Source organism: Notothenia rossii (assembly GCF_949606895.1).
Source record: "Notothenia rossii genome assembly, chromosome: 9".
NCBI lineage: Eukaryota > Metazoa > Chordata > Actinopteri > Perciformes > Nototheniidae > Notothenia > Notothenia rossii.
Genome location: NC_136907.1, coordinates 14,387,355 through 14,413,885, shown reverse-complemented (window position 1 = coordinate 14,413,885; position 26,531 = coordinate 14,387,355). Strand labels below are relative to the sequence as shown.

Here is a 26,531-nt window from a genome sequence, read left to right as displayed (position 1 = left end):
ATTAATCTTATTCATCATTACATTTATATTATAAATGTCTTATTTGGATTTTATTTGCATTATTTTATTTATTTATTTAATGTGTATTTATATGTTATCCTATTGATTGATTATGTCTTCCTTTATTTTACCGAGAGGGATCACCATTTCATTGTGGTTTACTTTTTATTACCATACTTTGTACTGCTGTGTCCCTTAAAGTTTTAAACTGTTATATCATGTTTTTTGTTTTGTTTCTTGCTGCATGTAAAACTCTGGTTGTGTTTTAAATTGTGATGTGTGCCTTGGTACAGCAAACTTTACAAATAAAGCTTGTTATTATTATTATTATTATTATTATTATTAATAGCTGTGTTGCAAATATAATAGATTTAATCATTTAAAATAATAAGTAAGTTCCCAGCATAAACAAAAACAGACATAACCGAAATTGTACTTCAGATCCAGGTTAAACTATATCTTAAGTAAGTTGTTTTATAAACTAAATAACAAAAGAAAGTATTGCATCCTTGCTATGAAAAAGATACATATAAACCTGATAAAAAGCTTCTTGCTGTGAACAGATCACCATGCCGACCGGTACAAAGCATTCCCATACACACATTCCAATCATGGGCAACACAATTTATTTGTTCTGTAAACAACTATTGAAAACACTGTGTTATACTACAATAAATATATCATTCAAATAATAAAGATAATTAACTTATTAATTTAGATTAAATACAATGACAAATAAATATGCAGGTGTATTTGATAGAGACCTCGGTCATAAATAGTCCAATGTTTTAGCTGTGTCTGAGGATGCCGATAAACATTTCCTTCAAGATAACTCAAAAACCATTCTTTGTAATTATCGCTTCTAAAAAACAAACAATTGCTATCATAAAAACAAAAATCATTAAAAACTTGTTTTAACAGTGTTACAAGAAACAAACCATGTCACATAAATCATTCAATATCTCAAATTTCTTCGCCCAGTATTTTGTAGATTTTTGGTAAAAATGACATTTTGAAAACATATTTAAAATGTTATCTTAAATATTGAACTATAGTAAAATAAAAATGAAACACTCAGGCACTCGGCTGATCCACTGGCGGCTGGGCCTCAGGTGTGGGACTAGTTGCTGGGCGCATGTGAACTTGCTGGATACATGTGTGGATTTTGGACCAGAGATGGGAAACAGGTGTCTTATTAGCCTTCTCATTTTCTGGTGTCTCTTCACAGATTGCCTGAAAGAAAAAGTTGGTCAAGTGTCACTCTAAATTCTGCATTTGCTTTAACCATCTAAAAACAAAGTGGGGGGGGGTTCACAGATTTGGTCTTCTCATTTTGCAAATGTGATGTCAGAGGGAATTCTTACACGAGTGCCCACGATGTAAGCCTTCAAGTTTCTCAAAAGGACTTCCTCCCCCTGCCTGTGTTTCTCACGTTTATTCAGGATCTCAAACGATTTACAGAAGAACTTATCCTGTAAGGAACATAAGCAGGAATACATTAGGACTTCAAAATAAACAAGGCAAACACTTATATTCAATGAATCAACATGGCCATTGCAATCTGTCTCTGTAAGCTACAATCTGTGCTAATGACCAATTGCATACGTTTTGTTTACCGTCAAAGTACTTCAACTATAAGCAACCAAACTCTTCTTACATTGCATTTTTCAGCCAGACTGCTCAAGTCCTCCACCCAGGTCTTCTTCAAAACATACAATACAAAAAGTTAATTTAATATTTCAGGAACAAATCATTTGTTGCAAAAAAGTCACAAGCAAGTAAACGGTTATAAAATGAGATCTTACCTCTGTGTCATTCCAATTATCGACTATATTAAGGATGACCTTTAGGTTATCTAGAGGCTGATGAGTAGGCTTGGCAACAGTTGGGCCGAGCATCAGTGTCGCGGCGGACAGAAACATCATCACCATCATCTTCATCATCATTATAGCTAGTTGGCTGTCGACCTCTGGTTGAAGTTATTTCAAGTTTTCTTTGACTAGATCACTCAAATGTCAGCTGACGCTTGTTCTGAATACTTGGCTGAGAACGAAAGATTTATACTTGCTTGGCCCCCGCCTTCGCAACGTTTTCCCCCTCATTAGAAAAAACAAACTGCAATGAGTCTGCAGTGTATGTGAGATAAGATCTTTTGATTAAACTGTGGTTTGTGACAAACTTCACCAAAAAGGAGAAACGATTCTCTGAAGCTAATCTATACCTTTCAACAACTGTTCAAGAGATAATCGTAAATAGCAAACCATTCCAAGATTTAATGACAGAACGTAATGAGAGGAAAACAGGAAAACATAACCGTGAACTTTCCAAATGTTTAAGCAGAACAGATACATGGACAGCAGATGGCTACAGGAAACGTTTTAAAGACACAATGCCAAGACCATGCAAACGTCATGATGCTTAACACGGAAGCTGTTCCTGCTTTAGATTAGAATCAGAACTTTGGTCTTTTAGTTCGTACTTTATCTGGTAATTTCTTACTGGAATGGAGGATTTAATAAAGCATTACGTAAAGCACATTTTCTGTTATGAAACAGTGACGTTTTAAATCAACACAATATTTTGAATCATGGATATTTGCCAGTGTCTTCGGTGGGTTAAGATCATTTAACTCGTTCCCTTTTTTCAACTAAATCAACGCTGAATTTGCCAAAACTGAAATGAAAACAAGAAGATCGAGGTTCACTGTGCATTTCCAAGGAAGTGTAGAGTCTTTGGTCTGCTCAGTTGAGATAGGTAGAGAGGGAGGTGATGCTGCACTTTGTGATCTCAGAGTTCTGGTCCTGGTTCTTACGGATGCGGTAGAAGTGCTCGATGTAGCTGGAGCGGCCCAGCAGCTCCACAAAGTCCTCGTCGTGGGTGATGATGAGCAGCTGGAAGTTACGCTGGCGAGAGCGACTCTTAATGATCCTGAGGAGAGCGAGCGAGAAGGGTACATCAACTCACAGTTCACACAGTAGCAGGACACACCAAATCAAAGCTAACTTTTTAAATTGTGTTCATGCAGAGCTTAGTAATTAAGCATTATCAGCAATTTCATGAATGATTTTGATATTTGTTTTAGTTTAATAGGTTAGTCTACTGATTGTTTTCTGTCCCTTCTAAATGCTAGAAGGATAATTAAAGGATTTAAACCTTTCTGAAGCAAAACAAGGCTGGAGGTTTGATAATTAGAGCTGGCATGATGTGCCATCACTGTGGGCGTTTTCTTTTTTTTAGTTCTATCCTTGTTAGGTCCTTAATGAGCTAAAGACCTATTCTTTAACCTTGGGAGTGATTATATTTAGGTGGATCCACACATTAAAAGTGGACCTATCAGGCTATATTTGAATAATATAGTGTAGGACCATACCTATATAAGGCATATTTATACTTTTTATTTTTCAAAATACCAAACAGATCATGCATTTTAGCCATTCCTAATTTCGCTCAATTTAACACTGTCTTTGCATGGGCTGATTCTGTGAGAACAGCACCACCTACAGGCCTGGCATATGTACTACAGCGTCTCCAGCGCTTCAGAACGGCAATGTCTGTGGCTGTCTCCTCCTGATTGGTGGAGTTGGCCTAATAGCCTTAGCACCACTTCTGTGACGTCATAGCAGTGTTCAAATCTGGATTAGTCTGTATCAGATCCGTTGCAGCCCCTTTTTAAGAGATTTGGGTATGGAGGAAAATAGAGAGGGTTGTGTTTTCTGACACTTGGTGAGTTCCCTGGAACACCGGGGACACATATTCATGTAGAAAAGACGTACAAAAGTGCATTTTGCATGATAGGTCACCTTTAAGACTTTTGAGTTATGCCAAGAGTGTCCTCTAAAATAATCCAGGTTTAAATATCCTAATTGTGGGAATTGAAAAGAAAAGTGGCTTAAAGGTCAAAGTAAAACGGGGGAAAATGCTTTGTCTGGGGATGCAAATGGATGAAAGAGAAGGATGAAAGGAATATCAAAAGGTTAGAAAAGTGAAAATAACTCATTTCACGGGAAGACTAGGGGTAGAGGAATGTGAGATTTGGTCAGGGATATTGCCAAATATCTGGAACAAGCTCCCAGAAACCTGCAGGTCTGCTGCAACTCTGACTGCTTTTAAATCCAGGCTGAAGACTTTTCTTTTTGCCGCTGCTTTTAATTGAACTATTCACATCTTACACTGTAACTTTTGTTCATGTACCTGTGTTATTCATGTTTAAAATATAGATAGAATTGGAGGGATGAAACGCGCTTTAATGGTCACACATGCAGAGCTCACAGCTCACACAGTGAAATGTGTTCTCTGCATTTAACCCATCCTAGTACTACTTTGCTTTTTAATGTTTATAATGTGTGTTATGCTCTCAATGTCTTTCATTTTTATAAAGCACTTTGAATTGCCTTGGTTTGAAAAGTGCTATAGAAACTTGCCTTGCCTTAAAGGTGACCTATCATGCAAAATGCACTTTTGTACGTCTTTTATACATGAATATGTGTCCCCGGTGTTCCAGGGAACTCACCAAGTGTCAGAAAACACAACCCTCTCTATTTTCCTCCATACCCAAATCTCTTAAAAATATGATCCAGACTGATCCAGATTTGAACACTTCTATGACGTCACAGAAGTGGCGCTACGGCTATTGGGCCAACTCCACCAATCAGGAGGAGACAGCCACGGACATTGCCGTTCCAAAGCGCTGGAGACGCTGTAGTACATATGCCAGGCCTGTAGATGGTGCTGTCCTCACAGAATCAGCCCATGCAAAGACAGTGTTAAATTGAGCGAAATGAGGAATGGCTAAAATGCATGATCTGTTTGGTATTTTGAAAAATAAAAAGCAAAAATATGCCTTATATAGGTATGGTCCTACACTATATTATTCAAATATAGCATGATAGGTCCACTTTTAAGTTAAAACACAGTGTATCTGTGTGTGTGTGTGTCTGTGTGTGGGTGTATCTTTGTGTGTACTGACTCTACGAGGGCGTGTGCCAGAGACTCGATGTTGTCTCGGTCCAAGTTGGTGGTGGGCTCGTCCAGGGCCAGGATTCCACAGTTCAGACAGAAGGTCTCTGCCAGAGCGAGACGGATGATCAGGGACGCTAACACCTGGTCAAACAGCCACATTTAAGCATGTGGTAATATGTTGGAACACAAAAACAGCATGATACATTATGTTTTAATGTAATGTATGTGCTTATAGAGAACATTTATTGTGATACCTTCTGCCCGGCACTGCAGCGCCCCCTCATGTCCAGAGCGGTGTCTCCTTTCACCATGACCACTCTGTAGTTGTAAACCCTCCGCCGCACTCCAGCAGACGAGTTTTCGTCCACATCAGAGCGGATCTCCACGTACTCAATGTCTGGAGAGGGGCCAAGAGGAGGTGAGGAAACACTGAGGATACATCCACATCAGTATGTTTTTGTTATTGCTGGCTTGGTGGTCTTTACTTGCCGCTGTTTAAGGTGTTAGTAAAGAGAGATTATTTCTGTAACGGGGCTAAAATACTCTGCACGGAGATCATTGTCGTTTTAAAATGGCAAAAAAGTAAGTGTGGATGTAGCCTAACGGAGAGAGGAATTAGGGTGAATGATTTACATATAAATAATACATAACAATCATAGAGTAGGATTGAAATGCACCTTGACCCCTGTAGGTGCTGCGCCAAAGGTCTCTGATGATCTTGTTGATCTCATCCATCTTCATGCTGTGGAATTTCATGATGGTTCTGAGGAAAACAAAAAGGAAACTAAGATAAAACCCTAAAGCAGATACGATATTTGACCTTCCCTAATTCAAGCCATCAAATAGACGTTGTTTTGTTGATTTGACAATCAAGGGACACAAACTCAAGACAGAAGCAGGCACATGTATGTGATTTATAAATACCAATGTCAAACAGTATAATATATTTTACTGTTCACATTAACAACCCCTGCTTTGCACACAATGGAGAAGATAAAAAAGAATCAACTCCAACACATTTGTAAACCTTTACTATGTTATGATGATTTGGTGAACAAAATGATAGCGACAGCATTTTTTAAATTAAACCCAGTGATATTGAAACATGAGAAATACTGAATATAAGTAGATATAAAAGATTTGAAGGCAGGCAACTGGATGTTGCTTTCCGGCATACTAAGAATCATTTTGTCGTTAATCTAGTAATTTGACCCGAAAGTCCTATGTGGTCTGAAAACCCCCGGTGATGACATTATATCAACACCTTTTCTGAAGCCCATATATGGTGGATGAATTGAAAAACAGTGAAGCAAGGAAGAAAAGAGAGAGGAAGTAGCGCAGTCCTTATCAATCCATGTGGCCCGGTGTATGCATACACTTATGCAGCAGAAGGAAGTCATTGGGCATGACTTCCTTCTGCAAGTGTATTTGACTCGCAACAAACAAAAGAAATGTTGTTTTGTAAGTCACGATAATAATCAGTGATTAATCGTGAATAGTTTATTACACTAGCACTTTCTTGCTTTTTGGACGGAGGTAAAACAAACAACTTGTGACATGACACACTGGTCTTTTACTTTAGTTTGTCTTCGCAAAACAGGCCCGCTCTGCCGCTATCTCATTGCAAGCACTTTCTTTTACAGTGGTGAGCTTATCCGCCTTCTCTGGGGAAAAGACTTGTACATTTGATTAATTTGCGTTTTTTTTTTTATGTCTTAAGATTTTCAGACAAATCCCGAGTATTGACATGTTAACGTTGAGGGCATGAAAAATAGTGACTTGGTCAAAATCAAATCATTTCTGTTATTTATACAGGGTATATGCAAGAATCCTGAAGTCAAATGTAATACCTTTTAAGACCCTTTCCATACATTTTAAGACCTCATCGCCACTTCGAGTTCTAACCGGTTACATTGGCGACACACTTTACCTCACATTTACTATATACAGTATTGATTGTAAGATAGCATAGCTAAACAGTTTGTGACAACTCCTTATCCTAATTCAGATAGAACAAAGCACAAGAGAATGAATTGTGTGACCAACCCAATGCAAGGTTTATTAGAACAAATGAGAAAGTAGTATTTGATCTAGGCATTGTTCCCAAGAGATAGAACAGACAGACTACTGAAGAGAGTCTGCACTGCAGCGGTGTGCGTCAGCGACGTGCAGTCAGGGGAGGCACATCGGGAGAGTCGGGACTTAAAGCATTTAGCATCCCCAGAACGATGCTGTTTAACAACCGGCGTAAACGGACCTATCAAGCAGCAGTCAGTCAGTGAGCGATGTCCTGTGAGGATGACGTCAAATCCAACGGGATGCCATAAATAAACTACACAGACTCACACTACACACCTACGCAATGATTACATTCAGACAGACTGTAGAATACAACCTCTTTGGACCATCTATATACTTATTGAAAACAAGCTACAAAATGCAATACCTTGGAAAATGCCGTTTAATACTTTTTAATAGCCTTAATTTTTGCTAAATTGATTTGATTTTAATACTTTTTTAAGACCCCGCGGACACCCTGTTATATATATATTACATAAATCACCTGCTGATGAGGCTTATTTAAAACACTTTTCATGGTTTTTTGAATTTAGAATATTGAATGAGGATGAAATAGGATTTAATCCTTTGAGTATTCATACTGTTAAAAGAACCCGTCCAAACCATCTTCTCCAATGTAAGACATGTGGAACAATCCCCGCTTTTGTTGCTATTTGCACATTTCCAAAGTTTATCAGAAGTGAATACAATGCCTCAGAATTCTGAGTTGATCAAATCAAGTGTGTATCTTCCAAAGTTACCACCTGTTAAGTAGAAGTTGTGCTGTTTTTCTTTACACCATGTTCCCTTGCTCAGCCAAGTTGGAGGGGTAGTGAGACCAAGTGGGAACTTTTTACCAAAAAACATGTCTGTAGACAGGACCCTGCTAAACAAATACATGCACCCACAATTATTGTAGTTCCTTTATAATGTGATCGCTGAATTTTTAGTGTTGACCTCGCCAAGGTTAAAGAGCTCAGTGATCAGGAGCTCAGATTCATGTTTTTGTATTTGTAGCATCAGGGATGCCGTGTAGGTGTATCACACAGAAACATAGAAAGCTGTACTCTTGACGAATCAAACTAAAAGGTTCCCACTGAAATGATTCTAATAAAACATACATTTTTGTTTTAAATTAAATACAAGACAGCTGGGGACTTCAGTGGAGAATATAGCTGAGAAAAGATTTAGTTCAAAATGTTTTCAGCGGGACAGCTATAACGTATAGTTATTTTATTATATATAACATTATATCATTCTTCCACAATTCTAAGTGAAATGTTGTCCAACTGCTACGGCCAGTTATTTAACAAATGTTGTACATAAACTATTAGAGACAGCAGGTACACATGAATGAGATACGGGGGCGTTTTTTGAAAAGGCAGTGTTGATACACAAATTCAACAGACACACATTTTCAGTTCTGACTGCAACTGATTTAAGGAACATGAAACATCATTGTCTTGATGGTCTCATATGCTGACAACAATTAGTTGCAAAGTTATGTTTTCCAGACCCAAATCAAAGCATCTCACCATGAAAACCATTTTCTGTGTATTCAGATAGAAACTGTGACCCGGCAGTATACTCTGCTAGGAGGCTTGCTTTCAATCTTGATAACACACTGAAGTCTTAACCCACACATACTGGTAAATGATGCTCTGCTCTCTGCTCAGATGCTATCTGAGCAGAGCGCTCACGCTTCCTCACTGAGACGAGCACTGGCCTTTTATCCTCACTTGACTTGTATGTCAATTGATACCAACAACAAAATAAATAGGATTGCACCCTGATCAACTACACATTATATTTCAGATTGTAATAAAATAATGCTATCAAGGAAGGAAAGCCATTCTAAAAAGCATACGGAGCCTTGCTGAACTCATTTTCAGTGAATAGAGAGGAGTGATATCTATCATTATCTAGTCATTATCATTTCCCCAAGTGAGATCAACTTAATTAAACAGTCATGTTTTATCTGACCAACAGTCTGAAGCCCAAAGATGTTAAGTTTAATGTGAAGCTACAACCTTATAATCCATTAGTCCATTTTAAAATGTACATTTCTTGATTGCTTTATTTGTTCAGCTCTGAATGTATTAAATATATACTTGTTGAATGAGACATTTCTTGTAGAGTTGTATATAAAAAAAAAAGATGACTAACACACCAGCTACACTTTTCAAACTCATAGGGAATTATGATGAGAAACATTAAAAAGATCAAATAAGGGCAAAAGATTGCCTCTTGACGTGTGTCTCTGCACAGACTGTGTCCACCCTCGCAGAGGAAGGTGATGATGTCACACATATCCCTTCGCCACAAAGCTTGTCAGTGCTTTGATACGTTTGTGGTTTTGATTGTTTCCGAAAAAAGCCAGGCCATTTGTTTGGGGGGAGGAGGCGGCCTCGAAGCGCCTCAACAACATGAAAGAGAATACAACTTAAGAAATGAGACTTATATTACACTCTTCAAAGTGTGTGTGTAAAATGAAGATTTGATACGGTGTTGCTAAACGTGGCACCCATTTACTTTAATGAAAGACTTTACCTTGTTTTTTTAAGTCTCTGTTGGAGGAAAAAATGTCTTCGCAAATTCAAGGTAACGTGAACGGAAGACGATTAGGGCCACATGAAAAAAAAGATTGGGGATGTGAAAGAAAAATAATAATTCCAAGAACATTTTTTCTGAAGGCACTAGCTACTTTGTTTTTGCAGTGACTCTGACACTGACATTACCTGAGATATTTCTAAAGATCTCAGTGATACAAGAAGAGTGACATCACCAACATGAGCTAAATGACTTTCTAAATAACAACCGAAACGTTGAGGTGGGCGAACTTCAAAAAGGCCTGACAAGGAGGGCATGGACTCATGTCTCATAACAGGAAAACTACGAGAGACGGGAAGACGAAGGTGCTGATGTCGACACTAAATCTTACCAACAATACGACCTACTGTAAGCCCTAAGCCAGTGTTTCTCAAACTTTTTCATACCAAAGACCACTTAACCAATCGTTTTTTTTAGAATAGGTTACAAATCACCTGAAAATGGTACAAACAAGTGGCAACATGTGATGAAGGTGTTGCGCTGGGCTATATCATGCAATTGAAAGTGAAACTTAAGCTCGCTCCATTGCGGACATATTCCCGAGAGAGACACTTTGAGAAGCACTGCTCTAAGCCATTCATGTGTCTATGTTATTGCTGTATTTTATATACATTTTCTCTGTGAACTATTATTTTGCAGGGTTTTTCTTTAGGTCTGAAATTGAAGGAGTTTATTTTTTAAAGCAGTTTTTGGTACTTAAATCAAATCTCAAACAATGTCTGTCGTGTTATTTCCTTCCATACGTTTAAAGCAGTGGTCACCAACGTTTGTAAGCCCAAGATCACCGACCTCGGCCTAGGTGAAAGGCGAGATCTACCTATTGCAGAATTGAGTGAAAAAGACGGCCCAGACAGCGCTTCCAATTTGAGGCCTTTTATATAGGCTAATTGCATCTGAATTACTGTTACAATGAAGGCTCCATAATCAGCTCACGGTATATAGGCAGGGGTAAAGTGCTATTGGGGGGGCGGACCTCACCTCCTTAAAGGGGGTCCGGGGGGATGCTCCCCCGGGAAGATTTTTTTTTAAATATTGAAGTTGAAAGCATCAATCTGGTGCACTTTGAGAGCAACATGAAGAGATCTATGGATACCTCTCTCAGCACCCATATGAGGCAGAACTGTAAACAGATTTTCTTTTTCTTTATGGATATTTTACAAATCACATTAAACTGTATTCTTGTTTTACTGCCATATAGTATTTCATACCTGTTTTTCATTTATTCTCTTATTGTTTGTATAACTATAATGATCATATGAAGGTGTGCCGCTAAATAATCTTTTGAATAATTTGTGACAAAACTGTTCTAAACACTCAGAGTCCTTTAGCTCACCTGAGCCCCTCAGTCTGACAGGAGAGGACTCTCCTCCAGCTTGTTGTGGAAACAGCTCGTTATGTCCGTTAGTGCAGCTAGCTAACCAGATGCTAACATCACGGTCCCTGCTAGCACCGGTCCCTCTCTCTCCCTCTCTCCCTCACTAAATACGCTATCGCCACACACATACAGAGCCAGCTTGAATGACACAAGCACACGTGTATTTCCATGCAACTCTCTGATTGGTCTGGTGTGTTGCCTCTGTTGCGTTCACTGAACACGGGAAATTACAGTCCTGCCGTCGTCTCTTGTATCATGATGAGGTTCACGTAAAGCACGGTTAATGTATTATATTATTGAGGTGTCTCAAATATCAAGTGGCACCTGCTAACGGGGTGGTAGATGATAGGTTTACATCTGAAAACGTATTTTTCAAACATTATTATTTTAATTAAATTTTTCTTTCTTTTGTTACTTTTTTTTAACGGTCCGCGATCTACCCGCACCATCGCGATCGACTGGTTGGCGACCACTGGTTTAAAGCCTTTTAACATAAGGTGGTTTCTCTGTTCTCTGTGGTTTCACACTGAAATCATCAGTCAGATCTGCTCCAGTTCAAGTCATTGTATACATGCATGTCATTTTCCCACTACGTGTAAACCTTTCAAGAAAATTGATTTTACTATTGCAGTCATCTGATATTTGTGGATATCACAATGACATCTTCTAGAATTTGATGTATTTTTTATATTAAAAAGGCATTTACTGTATACTAATACCGTACTGCTATATCCAGCTGGCTTTCTCAAGTTTCAAGATTCTGGGAGAAATCTGTGACTTTACTTTAAGTTTGTTAGTTCACAAAACAAATGTGTTGATTATAATCCATATACTCGATGCAATTCCAGGCAACACTTACTGATCCAGGGCCTTGTAGTAGAGATCCAGATCTTTAATAACCAGCTCGGTTGTCCTCATTGTGATCATCTTGTTCTTGTAGCGCTCATCAGCTTTGTTATACTGATCCTCTCGCAGCTCTTTCCTGCAAAGAACGGGACAAAGGCAAAGTTTAATTCAAGAAATAACTCATATTATTAATATGAAGCAGGCTAACTGGTAATAATAATTAAAAAATATATAAATAAAATCGAATTCTAAAAATTATTTTCGATTATGGAGACTGTAACGAATATTAGAAAAATCGAATAATCTCTGGCATCCCTAGAGCGTAATAATCAGCAGCGAACCGCTTCAACACGTGTATTTCGGTTTATTCACCGCATTCATTTAGTTATTCTACAGTATTGTTGTTTTATAGTTATTTGTTAATGTATATAACCCAATTTGTGTTCTTTGAAATTGAAAAGGATATTGTGTTTGTTACTTTCGTTGCAGTTGTACATGTCTTAAGTGTAATTTGGCTTGGCTTCCTATTTTGTATGGACATGTTTTTATTTTTAAGGAGAGTTAGCACTGTTGACAGGAAGTTGTTGTTGCTATGGAAACAACGTGAAGGAGATTGACAGAGAAAAGTCCTATCTACATATAAAGACGGAGAAAGTAAACGATAACGTTTATGGTTAAGTGTTAGCACCCCCCGAAGAGGCACAAGCTCTTACGTTGATATTGGAGATTTCAATAAATTCTATTTGGCACTGCGGCTGCCAAAAAAACAAAAAACGAATATCCGAATAACGAAATTGAAACCAGAATAGTACTCCAACGAACGAATATTCGGGTACAGCCCTATGTGATGTGTAAACAATAGACGTGCATATCTCACCTGTAATGCAGTATCTCCTCCTCAAAGCCTTTTTGACGACCCATTGCGATACTGCGGTTCTTCTTCAACTCTTCCAACTTGCGATCGGCATCACGTCGTTCTCTGGACAATGACACGAAAGGATAAGTGAACTTCTAATAAGTGTGATACCGCTGAGGCAAAAGAGATTTAGGATGACTAGAACACATGGCTTTTGTGCAGCTCAGTTCAGTTATAATAACATTGATTGATCTTAAATAACAGTGGAGTGCTCTTACTGGCGTAGCTGCTGGACTTGCATGTTGCCCATGTCTTTCAGAAGAACCTCACGTCTAGCCACAACCTCCTTTAACTCCTCGACACGTTTCCTCAACGTCAGGTTGTCCTGCAACCAGCGCTCCTGGACCTAAGAGATGTAAAAATGTGTCTTTGCTTCACTTCTCTGAAACTCAGCATTGACCTGTACAATGGTGGATAACACGAAGTCCCACCATGACTCAGGAAGTCGTACCTTTTGAGTGTCAATGTCCTGGCGGATGTTTCCCATCTCCTTGTTGATCTTGTCTTTATTCTTCTCAGCCTCGTGGAGCTGAGTGTTGGTTTCTTGAAGCTCGGACTCTTTTTGCTGCAGCAACAACAGACAATGTCAATAAAGTAGTTCAGTACTTCCAAAAGTGAATACGTCTGCACAGTTTGAGCCAAGGTTCTTTAACTAATAAACTTTATTCAAAGAAAAGCAATGCTGATTTTTCAAAGTGATGATGACTTTTCATGATGATTGCTTGTATCGATGTCCATCACTAAATAACCCATGGAGGAATCAGAAAAACTGATGTATCAAATATGGCAGCGGCACACAACTTGCCTCTTTGTATTCGTTTTTGCCGTCTTCGACATATTTCTTGATGTCTTTTTCCAAGTTGCCGATTGACTTCACCTTCTCTTTAATGGCATTGATCTGTCGGAGGGAAAATGTGTTAATTTCTGCTTGATTTTCAGTAGAGAAAAAAAGGGGGCAGTGACAGAAAGACAAAGTGAGAAAGTATCCACCTTCTCCTGCCCCTCCTCCTGCCTCTGCCTCCTGCGCTCCACCAGCTCCTGCTTCTCCTGCTGCAGCTTCTCCAGAGACGCAGACAGAGGGGACAGCTGCTCCTTCGCTTCCTGTGAGACACGAAGGGACAACATGGTATTTAGAGATTCTCTTTTCTTACAATTCACTATGGCTGGACAGTATCACTGTGTATATTGTCATAGCTATAGGAAAATGATAATGGTACGCTACGGCTTATATAACAGTGCGGCTAATCTATGGATTTTTACAGTTAACGGCCACTAGGGGACCTCCTAAATCTATGGATTTTACAGGTTATAGTCCACCACCTTTAACTCTATGAGCTCTATGGCCGGTCCGCGCCCCCCACCTTTAAGCGGCGGGCTCCAGCAGGAAAAGCTGGAGGCCGGAAAAGAGTGAGACAGGTAGCGCGCAAAAGTAAAAGTGGAACGGAGAGTGGTACGAGAGACAGAACGAGAGCAAGACAGACAGACATTACGAGAGCGAGACAGTTTGTCCCCGTACCACTGGTTGAAAACCACTGCTGTAGATCACTGCCGGTACGTGCGCTGGGAGTTTGAAAGTTGAAAAGTTTGTGTGTCTGAAACGCTATGTGATACAGTACAGTTTACACAGCACAGTACATGTTCTGTAGCTACTATTGCACTAAATGGTAACACTTGAATACAATATGCAACTTGTTTGTTGAAATGTTAATAAATGGGATCTTCCTCAAACAGCCATCTCTTTCCCGACAATCCCCTCTGTGCACGAACCCTTACATATGGTAATGAAACATTAAAACACCTGCGGCTTATAGTCCAGTGCGGCTTATATATGTACACATCATTCAATTTAGCTGCTGCGGCTTATATTCAGGTGCGCCTTATAGTCCGAAAATTACGGTACTTACCGTTTATATTTTTAATAAATTTTTTCTATTTAATTTCACTTGTAAACGTTATGATTATTTTGAACTTAAGTAAACTGTTATTGAGAAACTGAATAATCCCTATCGTTATAGAATCATAAAATGTTACCCAGTCGAAAACCTACAGATTTGTTTTTCTATATTTTTTTTAAATGTTGCTACAGTAATTCCCAAGTGCCTCTACATCAACGTCTTCCAAGAAGTATCTTAGATAATCAGAAACAGTGAAATGTACCCTGATGTCCCGGGTGAGGGTCTGTATTTCCGTGGTGCACTCGACACACTGCTCCTCCAGCTGCTGCTGTTTCTGCATGTCACTGCTCAGCTGGAGCTTCTCTGCCCTCGTCTCGTTCGCCGAACTTCTCAGCATCTGAATCTGATCCTGCTGGTCCTGGATCAGCTTGCGTTTCAGCTCCATCTTGCTGGAAGCTGCAGGGTCACAAAAAAGACAATATGCATTAAAACAAAAGTATTCAACCGGGTTTTAGATCCATATTAGTTTTAAAGATGGTAACATCTAATTACATATTTTTCACTGATAACTTTGATGCATTATCTCTTTAAAGATTGCTCAAAGTGAGTTTTTTTCTCAAATTCTGAACCCATTTCCTGTTCTGACTTTGGGATGAAGAGTACAATTACATCATTGAGATATTCAGCCTTAACTCAAGAGGAGAACATTAAAATAATTGAATATATAGTGTAGGTTTTCTTTGAGAACAAATCAAATACATGATTATTATGAATATTTTATGTTAAGTCTTTATTCTCCCTTCAAATGTATTGTTTTTGATTGTATATGTTTGTATGAATGCAAGCTGTCCGACACATTTGGACCCCAAACACAACAAGTATAGCAACTCCTCTACAAAGGACCTTAGTAGAAAAACACATTTCCCCCTCAGTGGGTGTTTGTGCATCACGCCCCCTTACTTGTGTCTAGCTTGTGCTGAGTTTCTTGTTTCTCCTGACTGACTTGCTGGATGGTTCTGGTCAGGTCTACTCCCTGGAGTTTGGATGCCTGCTGAGCGATTTTCCTCTCCAACTCTTTAAGGTCCATCTGGAGAGAACAAATATGTAGTAAGGTGAAAAGGGAGAATAGGGAGAAGGGGGATGACAAGATATTTGCAGGAAGACTAACAGTGATGATTTTGATGCTGTCACTTGTTTTGATCGCTGTTATTTGTACATTTGACATCAGAAAGTTATCTATTTGGAGAAAGATGGGATGGTGGAAAGAACAAAAGTGGTCAGCTGGTTAGAGAGTGTTCAGAAACAGAGAGGCAGAAGGAGGGTACCAGGTATCTGTCCATCAGAGAAATGTCCTGCAGGCAGGCCTTGGCGGTTTCCTCCTCTGACATGAGGACACCCAGCAGAGTCTCCTGCTCCTCCACGTCCCCCTTCAGCCGCTCAATTTCTCTATTCACAGTCTGCAGGCGGTTTCTCAACTCAGGCAGCTCCTTTTCCTGAAACTGCACAATGGACTGCCTGGGAGGCATGAGAGAAAATGGAAATATACTTTGAGCAGAGCTAAAAGGTGCATGTTACATGTTTTCATCATGTTAGCCAACATTATCCCTTCTCACCCTGCTGTTATTCAGGGAGAGGCTTTCATTGAAAACTCCTGATTAAATTACATCAATTTGACATCAGTTTCAACAACCCATATAGTCTGAAACATTTCTAGGATTAAATGTCCTAAGAGTTTGCCAAACTAAAAGGGCAAAGAGAAGGTCTAGTACATGGCCTGATAGCTAAAATCAAGAGTGCTGCAATAATAGTTTCATAAAACGTATTTCATGGCCCATCTACATTAACAATAGAGGCCATTAGATACAGTAGGTCCCTGCTGAATTCGTACATGATGATCCGTTATCGTACTTGGTGTTTCAGGTAAACAGAAACCTATAACCAACAAAGGGCATTTTCTAATGTCAGCCAGAAGAAGTATACTCCTGAAAAACCCAAGTGGATCTTGTGATGAGATTTGTGTTGTATTTATAAGAGGACTATCAAATAAACCAATATGTATGCCATGTTCTTTGTATATTCTTTCTGACGGAGCAATAACAACAGCTCTAATAGCATTCATATGTGTTGAAAGGTAAGATATATAAAGCTCTTATTATATTTTGAAATAAAGGGACTGGCTGCTTGGAGCTCATGCTCTTCAGGGTTCGGCTCAGGTCCTGAAAGGACAGTGGAGAGAACCGGAGACAAATCTCCATCCTATGAGAATCTTGCTCCACCTAGTGGGGAACATAAAACCTGTGCTCCACTCTCTTTAAAAATCAAAGGGGAGGGGAAAAGGACAATTGTAGCTCTATATTTGTCCATCAGTTATTGTTAAGTCATTTATCAATTGTATAACTTAAATTTGGTGTAAAATAATATCATGTTAATAAATAAATCATCAGTGAGCTGGTGAGATTTCCTCCTCCTTTCTCCATGCGCCATACTGCTTGAATGAACACTGCTGAATATCTATTTTTAGAGTGACAAGCAGGCCTGTTGTTGTTCGCTATTGGGGGACTGGATGAATACATCACAGATTTGTGTTTTTTTTTTTTTTTTTTATAAATTGTCTTTGCCATTTGTGCTGGTGCAATACTCTCAAATGGGATGATTTAAAATGTGTTTATGGAAACAACAGGATGAAAGCAATTCTGAAAACACCTGACAAGTCGAAGCCTTAATTCATTCGAGGCTGCAATTATTCAATTCATTAATCAATCACAATTGCCACGCATCAAAAGTTGAGGATTTCCCGATTGACAATGGAATAACTTTGAGTGTAGGCAAAACTATACATTTCACGAAGCCACATTGTGAAATTGTGCATTTTTTTATATTTAAAAGGCAATTGAAATGGATTAAGTGTGAGAAGTAGCAGATTAACTGATATTCACACTACAGGACAAAAAGTCTGCAGTCATAGAGAAGGGAACCATTTCATAATTGCTAAAATAATGGCTTACATTTTCACAGTGTTTTTTCACTAAGGCTAAAATGACTAGCCCCAGTACACTTGCTGCAATCCAACACAAACGCTGTCTTTGGCTTTGTGCGTACCTGACAGGTCTGAGAGCCATCATCTCCTCCCTCTTCCTCTCCTTCCTCTTCAGATCCGTCTCTGTGTTCTTCAGCTTGTCTGGCACCAGGCGCAGCTTGGACTGCATGTCGCTGATGACTTCCTGCAGATCAGAGTCTGAAGGGAACGTCCGCTGGCACACGGGGCAGCAGGGCTCTCTCTCCTCCGTCAGCTGGCTGATGAACTGGGTGTACACCGCTGTTGCTCCGGATAGCATGGCTATGAAAGTACAGGGGTAGAAAGAAAGAAGAAACATATCGTTTATTCATCTGTAATACCTTTATCACAAGTACTATGAGGAAAATAATTAGTGCATGCCAGAGTTCCCGTTAGAATATTCTTTCGCCGGTTAAATGTCCCGGACAAAATTAGAAAAATGCCGGTCAAAGGTCTTCTTTGTTATTTATTGAGCTTTAAAACAAATTGATATGATTCGATATTAAACAAACTAATTATAGTAGATTTAACTACATTATTCAAAAGTGAACAGTAACTTACAATAACACGGGAATAATAAACGGAGCGCTCCCTTCCTCTCCTGACAGCCCGCCAGTATCATGCAGCTCACGGATCCAGTAATGAGTGACCCGACAGTAAAACTAAACATATCTATAACTAGTTTAGGTAGTTTGAGAGGTAATTAAAATAGCTACGTGTGATATTCTAACCTGAAGTGTGTGTTTTATCCGCTCACCGCTGCATGTGATCATGCAGTGCTGCGTGTCGACTCGTCAGCAGCAGCTGATTTCTCTCTCCCTTCAGATTAGACTTTACTCACGTTTATGTCCATATTGATCAGATCTAGCTAGTTCTAGCTAATGAAAGGACTACCTGCTTATTAAAAGACACCTAAACAATAAGCGTTGCTATGCAACCGGGTGAGGCCGCAAAGTATAGCGCAGCATTAAGCATTTGTTTACATGCCCACCGGAACCCCGAGGCATTACCAACAGATCAACGCACAATCAACCCATACAGGAAATGACACAGAAGAGGTGGAAAATATATATTCGAATGCATATGATTATAATTATGAGCCTGCTATGCGTTCAAGAGAACAGGAGCAGCCAAGGATTAGAAAAAATAACGGCCATCGGCGAGAAATGGAGCTTTGGTGTGAGGAGAACCAGTGGAAAACTGGGCAGCTGTCTTGGTGAGTGACGGCGTTAGCTACAGTTAATGTTAGCTAACGTCACATCACAACATTGTAAAGTTAGGAATCATATATCAGGCTATAACTAACGTAGCATTGATAATATAGTAACGTTACTGGCAGGACTGTTGATACTGATCCATAACAGAAACTAATGCGCAAGTATCAGCCGTATCTCACGTTACCTAATGCAACTCCACACTACGTGTTACGGTGCAGTGTACCGGAGGGGAGAGAGAGAGGAGCGAAGGGGAGGAGAGAGATGTAATACGGTTTCCTGATAAAGCTGTGGAGACGGAGTATGTGCTGCAGGGAGGTGGATGCACAACGCACCCAGGAACGAACGCTAGCTCCGGTCCTTTTCCTGTTAGGGAAACTGTGGACTCGATGCCCTGACAGGCTCGAGTTTGTGCAAACTGCACAAACACAAGCTCACCATGATTAAAAATGGTGAATAGCAATGTAAAATTACAGAAAAAATACCAGCTCACTAAATCACAACCGCTCAAACCAACTACAAACTACTACCGCGGATTGGGCAGAGAACGAGTCCGAGAAAGTTGCTCCTCCATGTGACGTAATATGACGCGTTTGACGTTAAAAAAAGCAGTTTTTAGTAGCAGAGCTCAAAAAGGCTCCTTTCCCTCTGAATTCCTGCCCTTATGTCTTGTAAAATATATCAAATCCTGCATTAACTTTCTTTAATTGTAATTTTCAGGCAAGGTTAAGCATAAATGTAGTAAAAAAAAAAAAAACCTGCAAGTTGCTCTTTAAGTGTTAGACATTAGAATTGACTATTCTTGTCTGTCACATCAGTGTCGCAACTGATGCGGTATTGCGCTAAGGGGAAATGATTTTGACCGGACAGATTTAGATTTGCCGGTCTTCAGCATATTTGACCGGTCATAGTCCGTTAATTACCGGCTAACGGGAACTCTGGTGCATGCACATCTTCAACTGCCACTTGTACTTTTATTGCCATTCCAATGTATACGGTTTACAATGTTTTATTATGGGATTGTAATGGCTATACATTAGGGTGGTCCTTAAAATTGAAAGTCGGAAAGTCTAAGCTCCAACCCCCAGAATTCATTCTATTGGTGAATTTTTTCCTCAATCTGACAACATGTACAGTACCCCTCCCTCATCGACCTTGAAGTTTAGCCTCAGTTGCAGCACAGTGGCTGCTGGGGAGGCAGCACAGTGGCTGCTGGTGAGGCAGCCCAGTGGCTGCTGGTGAGGCAGCACAGTGGCTGCTGGTGAGGCAGCCCAGTGGCTGCTGGGGAGGCAGCACAGTGGCTGCTGGTGAGGCAGCCCAGTGGCTGCTGGGGAGGCAGCACAGTGGCTGCTGGTGAGGCAGCACAGTGGCTGCTGGGGAGGCAGCACAGTGGCTGCTGGTGAGGCAGCCCAGTGGCTGCTGGTGAGGCAGCACAGTGGCTGCTGGTGAGGCAGCCCAGTGGCTGCTGGGGAGGCAGCACAGTGGCTGCTGGTGAGGCAGCACAGTGGCTGCTGGTGAGGCAGCCCAGTGGCTGCTGGGGAGGCAGCACAGTGGCTGCTGGTGAGGCAGCCCAGTGGCTGCTGGGGAGGCAGCACAGTGGCTGCTGGTGAGGCAGCACAGTGGCTGCTGGGGAGGGAGCACAGTGGCTGCTGGGGAGGGAGCACAGTGGCTGCTGGGGAGGCAGCACAGTGGCTGCTGGGGAGGCAGCCCAGCTCGATGAGGGAGGGGTACATGTTGTCAGATTGAGGAAAGAATTCACCAATAGAATGAATTCCGGTGGTTGGAGCTTAGACTTTCCGACTTTCAATTTTAAGGACCACCCTACTGGGTTTAAACTTCAAGGTTGATGAGGGAGGGGTAAATGTTGTTGGAATTTGAATAAAATTCACCAGGAGAGTTTTCTTGACTATCATAACAAATTCCGGTGGTTGGAGCTTAAAGTAAATGAATTTGAAAATGTACATGGCACTAAGGACCACCCTACCGTACATTCATCAGTGAAAGTGATATTTCACATAAATATCATTCACATTTCTTTCAAATGGAAAGTTGTGTGTTGAGTACATCCTATGGCGAATACCTTTTTCAATCCATTTTGGGAACTTTGTGTGGGAACTGTTTGATGCATTGGGAAGGTTTAGGATTGTATGTATCCATGATAAGGTAACGAGCACAACAAATGAGACATTTCGTCTCTAAATGTAGTTATTTTCGAGGTTTAGACCTCTATTTGACTATGTCCAAAAGTGCATGCTCACTTCTATTATAAAGCATTCACCTCTTTGTTTGGAGATCTTTTCCAGATCTTCTCGCAGTTTGCCCAGGTCCTGCTCCAGATCTTGACTGCCACACACATTGAAAAACTTCTCTTCGTCGCTGGCCAACTGCTGCTCCTTCTTCCGTACCTCAGCAGCGATGTGGCTTTTGTTCTGCTCATTTGAAGCCAGGTCCTTACTGAGAATATTTAAAACCATGATATAGAACTAGTCAGTGACACAGAATAATAAGTTCCCTCATAATGTATGGGCTGTAAATGTAAAAGAATCGTATTAACTTGAATTTGGCAAGTCGGTCCCTGGTGCTGTTGATTTCCTTCGACTTGGAATAGATCCAGTCCTCCAGCTCTCTCTTGTTGGGAAAGTGGCCGAGCAACGACACCAGTTCCTCGTTGTGACGAGACTTGATCTTACGAACCTGCTCGTCCTTCTCGGTCTGGAGGAACCAAAGAGAAAAGATGAGAGGAGTGACAGGTAATGAAGAAGGGAAAAGATGAAGAGGGGAACATTTTCTATGATTTTAAAATGTAAAAGGCCTGAGACCAAAGAGGACAATGTTCACACCAGTTGCATTTTAATGAATGTAGGTTGCATATTACCTTGTCCTTTTTTAGCATGTCCATCTGTGTGCGAGCGGTGGTGTGTGTGTTGAGCATCCCCATCTCTTGGTCGAGTTGTCTCTGTAAGCGGTCGAGTTCAGCCTTCTCTCCCTGGAGCTCCAGCACCTCGGCCTTCAGCTCCTCCACGTTGGAGCTCTGAACCACGCTCTGCAGCTCGCGCTCCTGAAGGGAAAAGAATACACACACACAAAGTGATCAGAGCAGTGATCCTGAAGGGGCACTTTAGGGTAAAAGGGAACAGTATATTAGGGCTGCAACAAACGACTAATTTGATAATAGATTAATCTATCGATTAATGAAACCATTAAATCGACTATTCAGACTATTATGCCTCTCAAAATTTCTCAAACGCTCTTATTTAGCCATCAACTTTTAGATTTAGCTTGAGGTTGTTTTAGGCATGTGGAAACTAACAATGAAGACAATAAAGATGAATACTTGATTCAAAAATACATATATTATTAAATTAACTAAACAAAGATCGAAAATACACCATAGACGCATTTTTTGTCTTTTTGCATATTAGAAACGAGTTGGCGACACTAAGGCTGCGATATAATGTTTATGTAGCAATAATACTTTTTTTTTTAAAATGTCTCCAGTACCGATAAAAAGACAGATAACGTTGGAGCTTAACGGCGCGTAAAACACACGTGATGACGTCACCAACGAATCAACGACTGAATTAGTTGGCAACTCATTTGGTCATCGATTTTAATCGAATAAGTCGATTAGTTGTTGCACCCGTATTGTTTATGGTGAGAAAAATAGTGTAATAACAGCATGAATGAATTGTTTGTGTGCCTACCACTTTAGCCAGTTCATTCTCTAGTTCTTGCAGCCGGCTGGACGAACCCTCGAGCTTCAGCAGCTCTGTCCGGACGTTCCTCATTTCTTGTTGCTTCTTTCCCTGCATGTCTCTCTTCAACTCCACCGTTCTCTCCAGGCCGGTCTTCTTATCTCTCATTTCATCAATGGACTGCTGCTTCTGCTGATCCTTTTCCTGCAGGTCAGCCTGAGTGAACAGAACGATAGGAGAGATATCAGGCATGACTATAATGACTAAACACTATAATCGTGTCTCTGGTATGAACAAATATGTACAGCAGGAACAGAAGCAATGCTGTGACATTTTTTGGTTTTTAGGAAATTAAACGGAACATTTCTTACCATAACCTGATTGGCCGTCTCTTTCTCCTGATCCAGTCTCTGTGTGACTTGACGATTAAAGCTTTCAAGTTGAAGACTGCTGAAGGGAGGTCTGTCGTAACCCTCCATCTCCAGAGAGGACGACAAAGAGCGAACCTAAGAAAGAGATTTTAATCAAACATGCATCAAAATGATGTACAGTGTATTATTTTGTATTATAGTATAATAAATGTTTGACAGATGTTTTTATCTTTAGGTAAAATACATGCACTAAATAAAAACTTAGCATTCTTTTTATATTTTGAAGATCATTAGGGTAGTGTACATGGTTAGAGACAAAAGGGACCAATAATGAAACCTTTGGTGTTGGCTGAATGAAGTGCACTTGCTCCTTACATAAAACCACATTTATTTGGAAGGAGCTTTTGACCAAGGTAACTTAAACTGGGTGCGGTCCACCTCCATGGGAACAAGAGTTGGAGTGCCCCACAGATTTAAATGTTTCTCTCTTACCTGAGTGTCTCGGTTCTTGATGTTTTGAGTGTGGCGGTCAGCCTCCAGTTGTAGACGACCTGTGCCAAGGTAGCAAGATTTCAAAAGCTTATTAAGTCTTCAGGAGATGTCTGTTTCTCCACCTGTGTGTCCATCCTTTCTTGTATCTATCACTGATTTATTTTTTTCTCTTAAAAGAACAGCATATTTGAAGGTTTTGGGGTAACTTTCTAAAATCAATTCTGCCAGTTCACTCTTTTTTCAATGGCTGTAAGGGCTGCTTGAAACTTCAGGAAAACGCTATTAATGAGTGTGTGTACCTTGTTCTACCAGGAGGTCAGCCTTGACCCTGTTGAGTCTCTGACACTCTCGCCCAGCTCTCTCCAGCTCCTTCTGGCAATCTGTCAGCCTGCGCTCCTTCTCCCTCACCGTCCTCTGGTGGTTCTGGTAAATCTCCTGCAGCTGCTCATCTGAACCCTGGAAAACCTGCCGAACACACACACTTCACTGGCTTAGAGCGGCTCAGGAGCTCAACGAGCACAGCGTAGCAAACTGTCAGGGTTTAGTGGAAGAAATCCCTCTGTGATAAAAAGATTTGCATTAGGGCTCTTTGGATATGATCTAGATAAAGGACACGGCATACACATAATTGAGGTGTACAATGGCTGCATAGAGCAAGAGCAGTTCATTAGTTTCATTACTACATAGCATAGTGATCAAGCAAGACTGGTTCAAGCTTTCTGATACCCAGTGCATGACAGACATTAAGGATTTTGGGAGATGGCCCTGTGGGCCATCTAAGCTAATTTACAGATGGCCCTGAGCCCAATAGAGATTGCCCGGAAAAATGCGTGCGGACGAAATGCCACGAAGGGTTTGGGGGGCCTCCCCCTAGAGCATTTCGATTTTTGCAGGTCCTGGATGCTGTCTGGTGCATTCTCTAGACTGAATTATGAGATGAACCAGCACAGTATTATATTGTACAATTTCAATTTTATTCTTCATTTCACTTGTTTGTTTGTTCTTGTTTGTGTTTGCTCGCTTGCATACCCTGCATAGCTATAAGAAATACTTAAGTTGTTGGTCCAGACACTTTCAATCTGATGAAGGCATTTGCCTTCATCAGATGTAAAAAAAGTAGAAAACATTACATTCAGTTGTAACTGCCAAAACAAACATTATTTACACTATTATGGCCCCTGTTAAAAATGTTTGTAATGTTATCTACTGTAAGTTGGTCAAACGAATGCCTCCTCATCCGGAAGCTGACCGAGCAGACCCGAGCAGCAGTCGAGAGGAGCCGAGCGCATCCGCGAAGCACACAAAATGGCGACGTCAGAGTTCCCGGGTTATGGCCAAAAAGGATCCGTCTAGTGTAAATATGACGTCACGTTCTTGTTGTAACTCTCGTTGTAATCGGAGCGGCTCGGAAACACATCTACAGCAGTAACATGATGCAACATACACATTAATGCAGCAGCAATATTAATAGAGAAACATCAGACATAATAGTAAAACACTGAAAGGGAACATTTTATTACACCAGGAGCTATCTTGGGACTTTTACTGCGACAACGTTGACTTGCCTCTGAATACAAAATAAACCATAGTGTTGGTGATCTACAGTGTTGTCATTCTTCTTTGAACACCAACAAGACCGCTAACACCCTATTTCAACAATCACACTCCCTGTCATTGACATAATTAATAGATAGTTTAGCTTCTCACCATCATTTGCTGTGGCCAACTGATGTTAACGATCGTAACTGAAAGGCTGCCTGCCAAACGTAAATATTCAGCCACGTGACATTCAGCCAAACTCTCGCGAGAGTTTTACACAAGACGGATCCTTTCCAGCCATAACCGAGTTCCCGTTGGCCGGCAAAATCTAAATCTCTTCGGTCACAATAATTTCCCTACCGCTTCAGTTGCGCCACTTCTGTGACAGACAAGAAGAGTATGTGACAGACAAGAATAGTCAATTATAATGTCTAACACTTAATGTGGAGAAAGAGATGTCCTGTATGGGTTGATTGTGCGTTGATCTGTTGGTAATGCCTCGGGGTTCCGGTGGGCATGTAAACAAATGCATAATGCTGCGCTATACTTTGTGGCCTCACCCAGTTGCATAGCGACATTTATTGTTTAGGTGTCTTTTAATAAGCAGGTAGTCCTTTCATTAGCTAGAACTAGCTAGATCTGATCAATATGGACATAAACGCGAGTGAAGTCTAATCTGACGGGAGAGGGAGATCAGCTGCTGCTGACGAGTCGACACGCAGCACTGCATGATCACATGCAGCGGTGAGCGGACAAAACACACACCTCAGGTTAGAATATCACACGTAGCTATTTTAATTACCTCTCAAACTACCGTAACTAGTTATAGATATGTTTAGTTTTACTGTCGGGTCACTCATTACTGGATCTGCGAGCTACTGGCATAATAGATTGCCCGATCGGGCAACCAGCAGGTGAGGCTTCATTGCCCGAGCTAAATACTAGATTGGCCCGGTCCATCGGGCAGTCCTTAATGTCGAGCCCTGATACCTTTGCAATATTGGCTAGGAGGAAATGGTGGTCATCATTTTGGCAAGCACCCAAGACTTCCAACAAACTCATGTTAACACACTGACAATTCACCTGTCTATTAAAAAAAAGCACGCAGCAAAACAAACACAAAAGTGCAATCGGATAGTGACACGTCCCCTGACCAAAATACAAATAGACAGTCTTTAAACACAGACTCATACACAGCTGAGGCAGGGTTTCCGTTAGCCGGTAATTACAGTTTTTTTAGTTGGTAAAATGTATTAAAAACCGGTAAATTCAAAACCTGCCGGTCAAAATGTCCGGTAATAATCAGGGATGCTCCGATCGATTGCCACTCATCATTATCGGCCGATATTCACTCTTAATAGTTTGATCGGTGCTCTCTATAAAGGCCGATCAGGAGAGCTGGATCTGATTGATATGGACATAAACGCGAGTGAAGTGTAACCGGACGCGAGAGAGAGATCAGAGATCAGCTGCTGAGTCTGACAGAGACATGCAGCTCTTTTTTTG

The 26,531-nt window shown here is 40.6% G+C and overlaps 2 protein-coding genes across 4 annotated transcripts in view; both read right to left on the bottom strand.

The window, feature by feature from the left end:
• Nucleotides 1–609: 609 nt before the first annotated feature.
• LOC307017761 (uncharacterized protein) lies at nt 610–2,114 on the bottom strand. Of its 2 annotated transcripts, none has more exons than XM_079647531.1 (4): nt 1,806–2,114; nt 1,658–1,702; nt 1,365–1,472; nt 610–1,233 (listed from the first exon to the last, which is right to left on the bottom strand). In XM_079647531.1, the coding sequence occupies exons 1-4, from the start codon at nt 1,944–1,946 to the stop codon at nt 1,075–1,077; spliced, it is 453 nt and encodes a 150-aa protein (XP_079503657.1). In that variant the 5' UTR covers nt 1,947–2,114; the 3' UTR covers nt 610–1,074. The 2 variants fall into 2 exon arrangements, with proteins under 2 accessions (XP_079503657.1, XP_079503658.1); XM_079647532.1 differs by having other exon boundaries at nt 1,658–1,699.
• A 135-nt stretch (nt 2,115–2,249) lies between these two features.
• The window catches only part of rad50 (RAD50 homolog, double strand break repair protein), a 31,940-nt gene continuing 7,658 nt past the window's right edge, over nt 2,250–26,531 (bottom strand). For both annotated transcript variants that reach the window (XM_079647527.1, XM_079647526.1), the window contains 21 exons: nt 23,786–23,951; nt 23,487–23,545; nt 22,995–23,129; nt 22,633–22,839; nt 21,804–21,986; nt 21,483–21,640; nt 21,207–21,382; nt 17,759–17,996; nt 15,985–16,174; nt 15,620–15,746; nt 14,922–15,115; nt 13,755–13,865; nt 13,570–13,662; nt 13,216–13,329; nt 12,983–13,110; nt 12,726–12,827; nt 11,862–11,984; nt 5,637–5,722; nt 5,214–5,356; nt 4,967–5,100; nt 2,250–2,928 (listed from right to left, as the gene is read on the bottom strand). In XM_079647527.1, coding sequence (XP_079503653.1) covers nt 2,742–2,928; nt 4,967–5,100; nt 5,214–5,356; nt 5,637–5,722; nt 11,862–11,984; nt 12,726–12,827; nt 12,983–13,110; nt 13,216–13,329; nt 13,570–13,662; nt 13,755–13,865; nt 14,922–15,115; nt 15,620–15,746; nt 15,985–16,174; nt 17,759–17,996; nt 21,207–21,382; nt 21,483–21,640; nt 21,804–21,986; nt 22,633–22,839; nt 22,995–23,129; nt 23,487–23,545; nt 23,786–23,951 — 3,054 coding nt within the window. In that variant the 3' untranslated portion in view covers nt 2,250–2,741. The remainder of the gene's footprint in view (nt 2,929–4,966; nt 5,101–5,213; nt 5,357–5,636; nt 5,723–11,861; nt 11,985–12,725; nt 12,828–12,982; nt 13,111–13,215; nt 13,330–13,569; nt 13,663–13,754; nt 13,866–14,921; nt 15,116–15,619; nt 15,747–15,984; nt 16,175–17,758; nt 17,997–21,206; nt 21,383–21,482; nt 21,641–21,803; nt 21,987–22,632; nt 22,840–22,994; nt 23,130–23,486; nt 23,546–23,785; nt 23,952–26,531) is intronic.

Coding starts and splice junctions, on each gene's coding strand:
- LOC307017761 (XM_079647531.1), bottom strand. CDS start 1,946: ATGATGATGAAGATGATGGTGATGATGTTTCTGTCCGCCGCGACACTG. Junction 1,703..1,805: donor ATAATTGGAATGACACAGAG/GTAAGATCTCAT, acceptor TATGTTTTGAAG/AAGACCTGGGTGGAGGACTT. Junction 1,234..1,364: donor CTTACATCGTGGGCACTCGT/GTAAGAATTCCC, acceptor TTTTTCTTTCAG/GCAATCTGTGAAGAGACACC.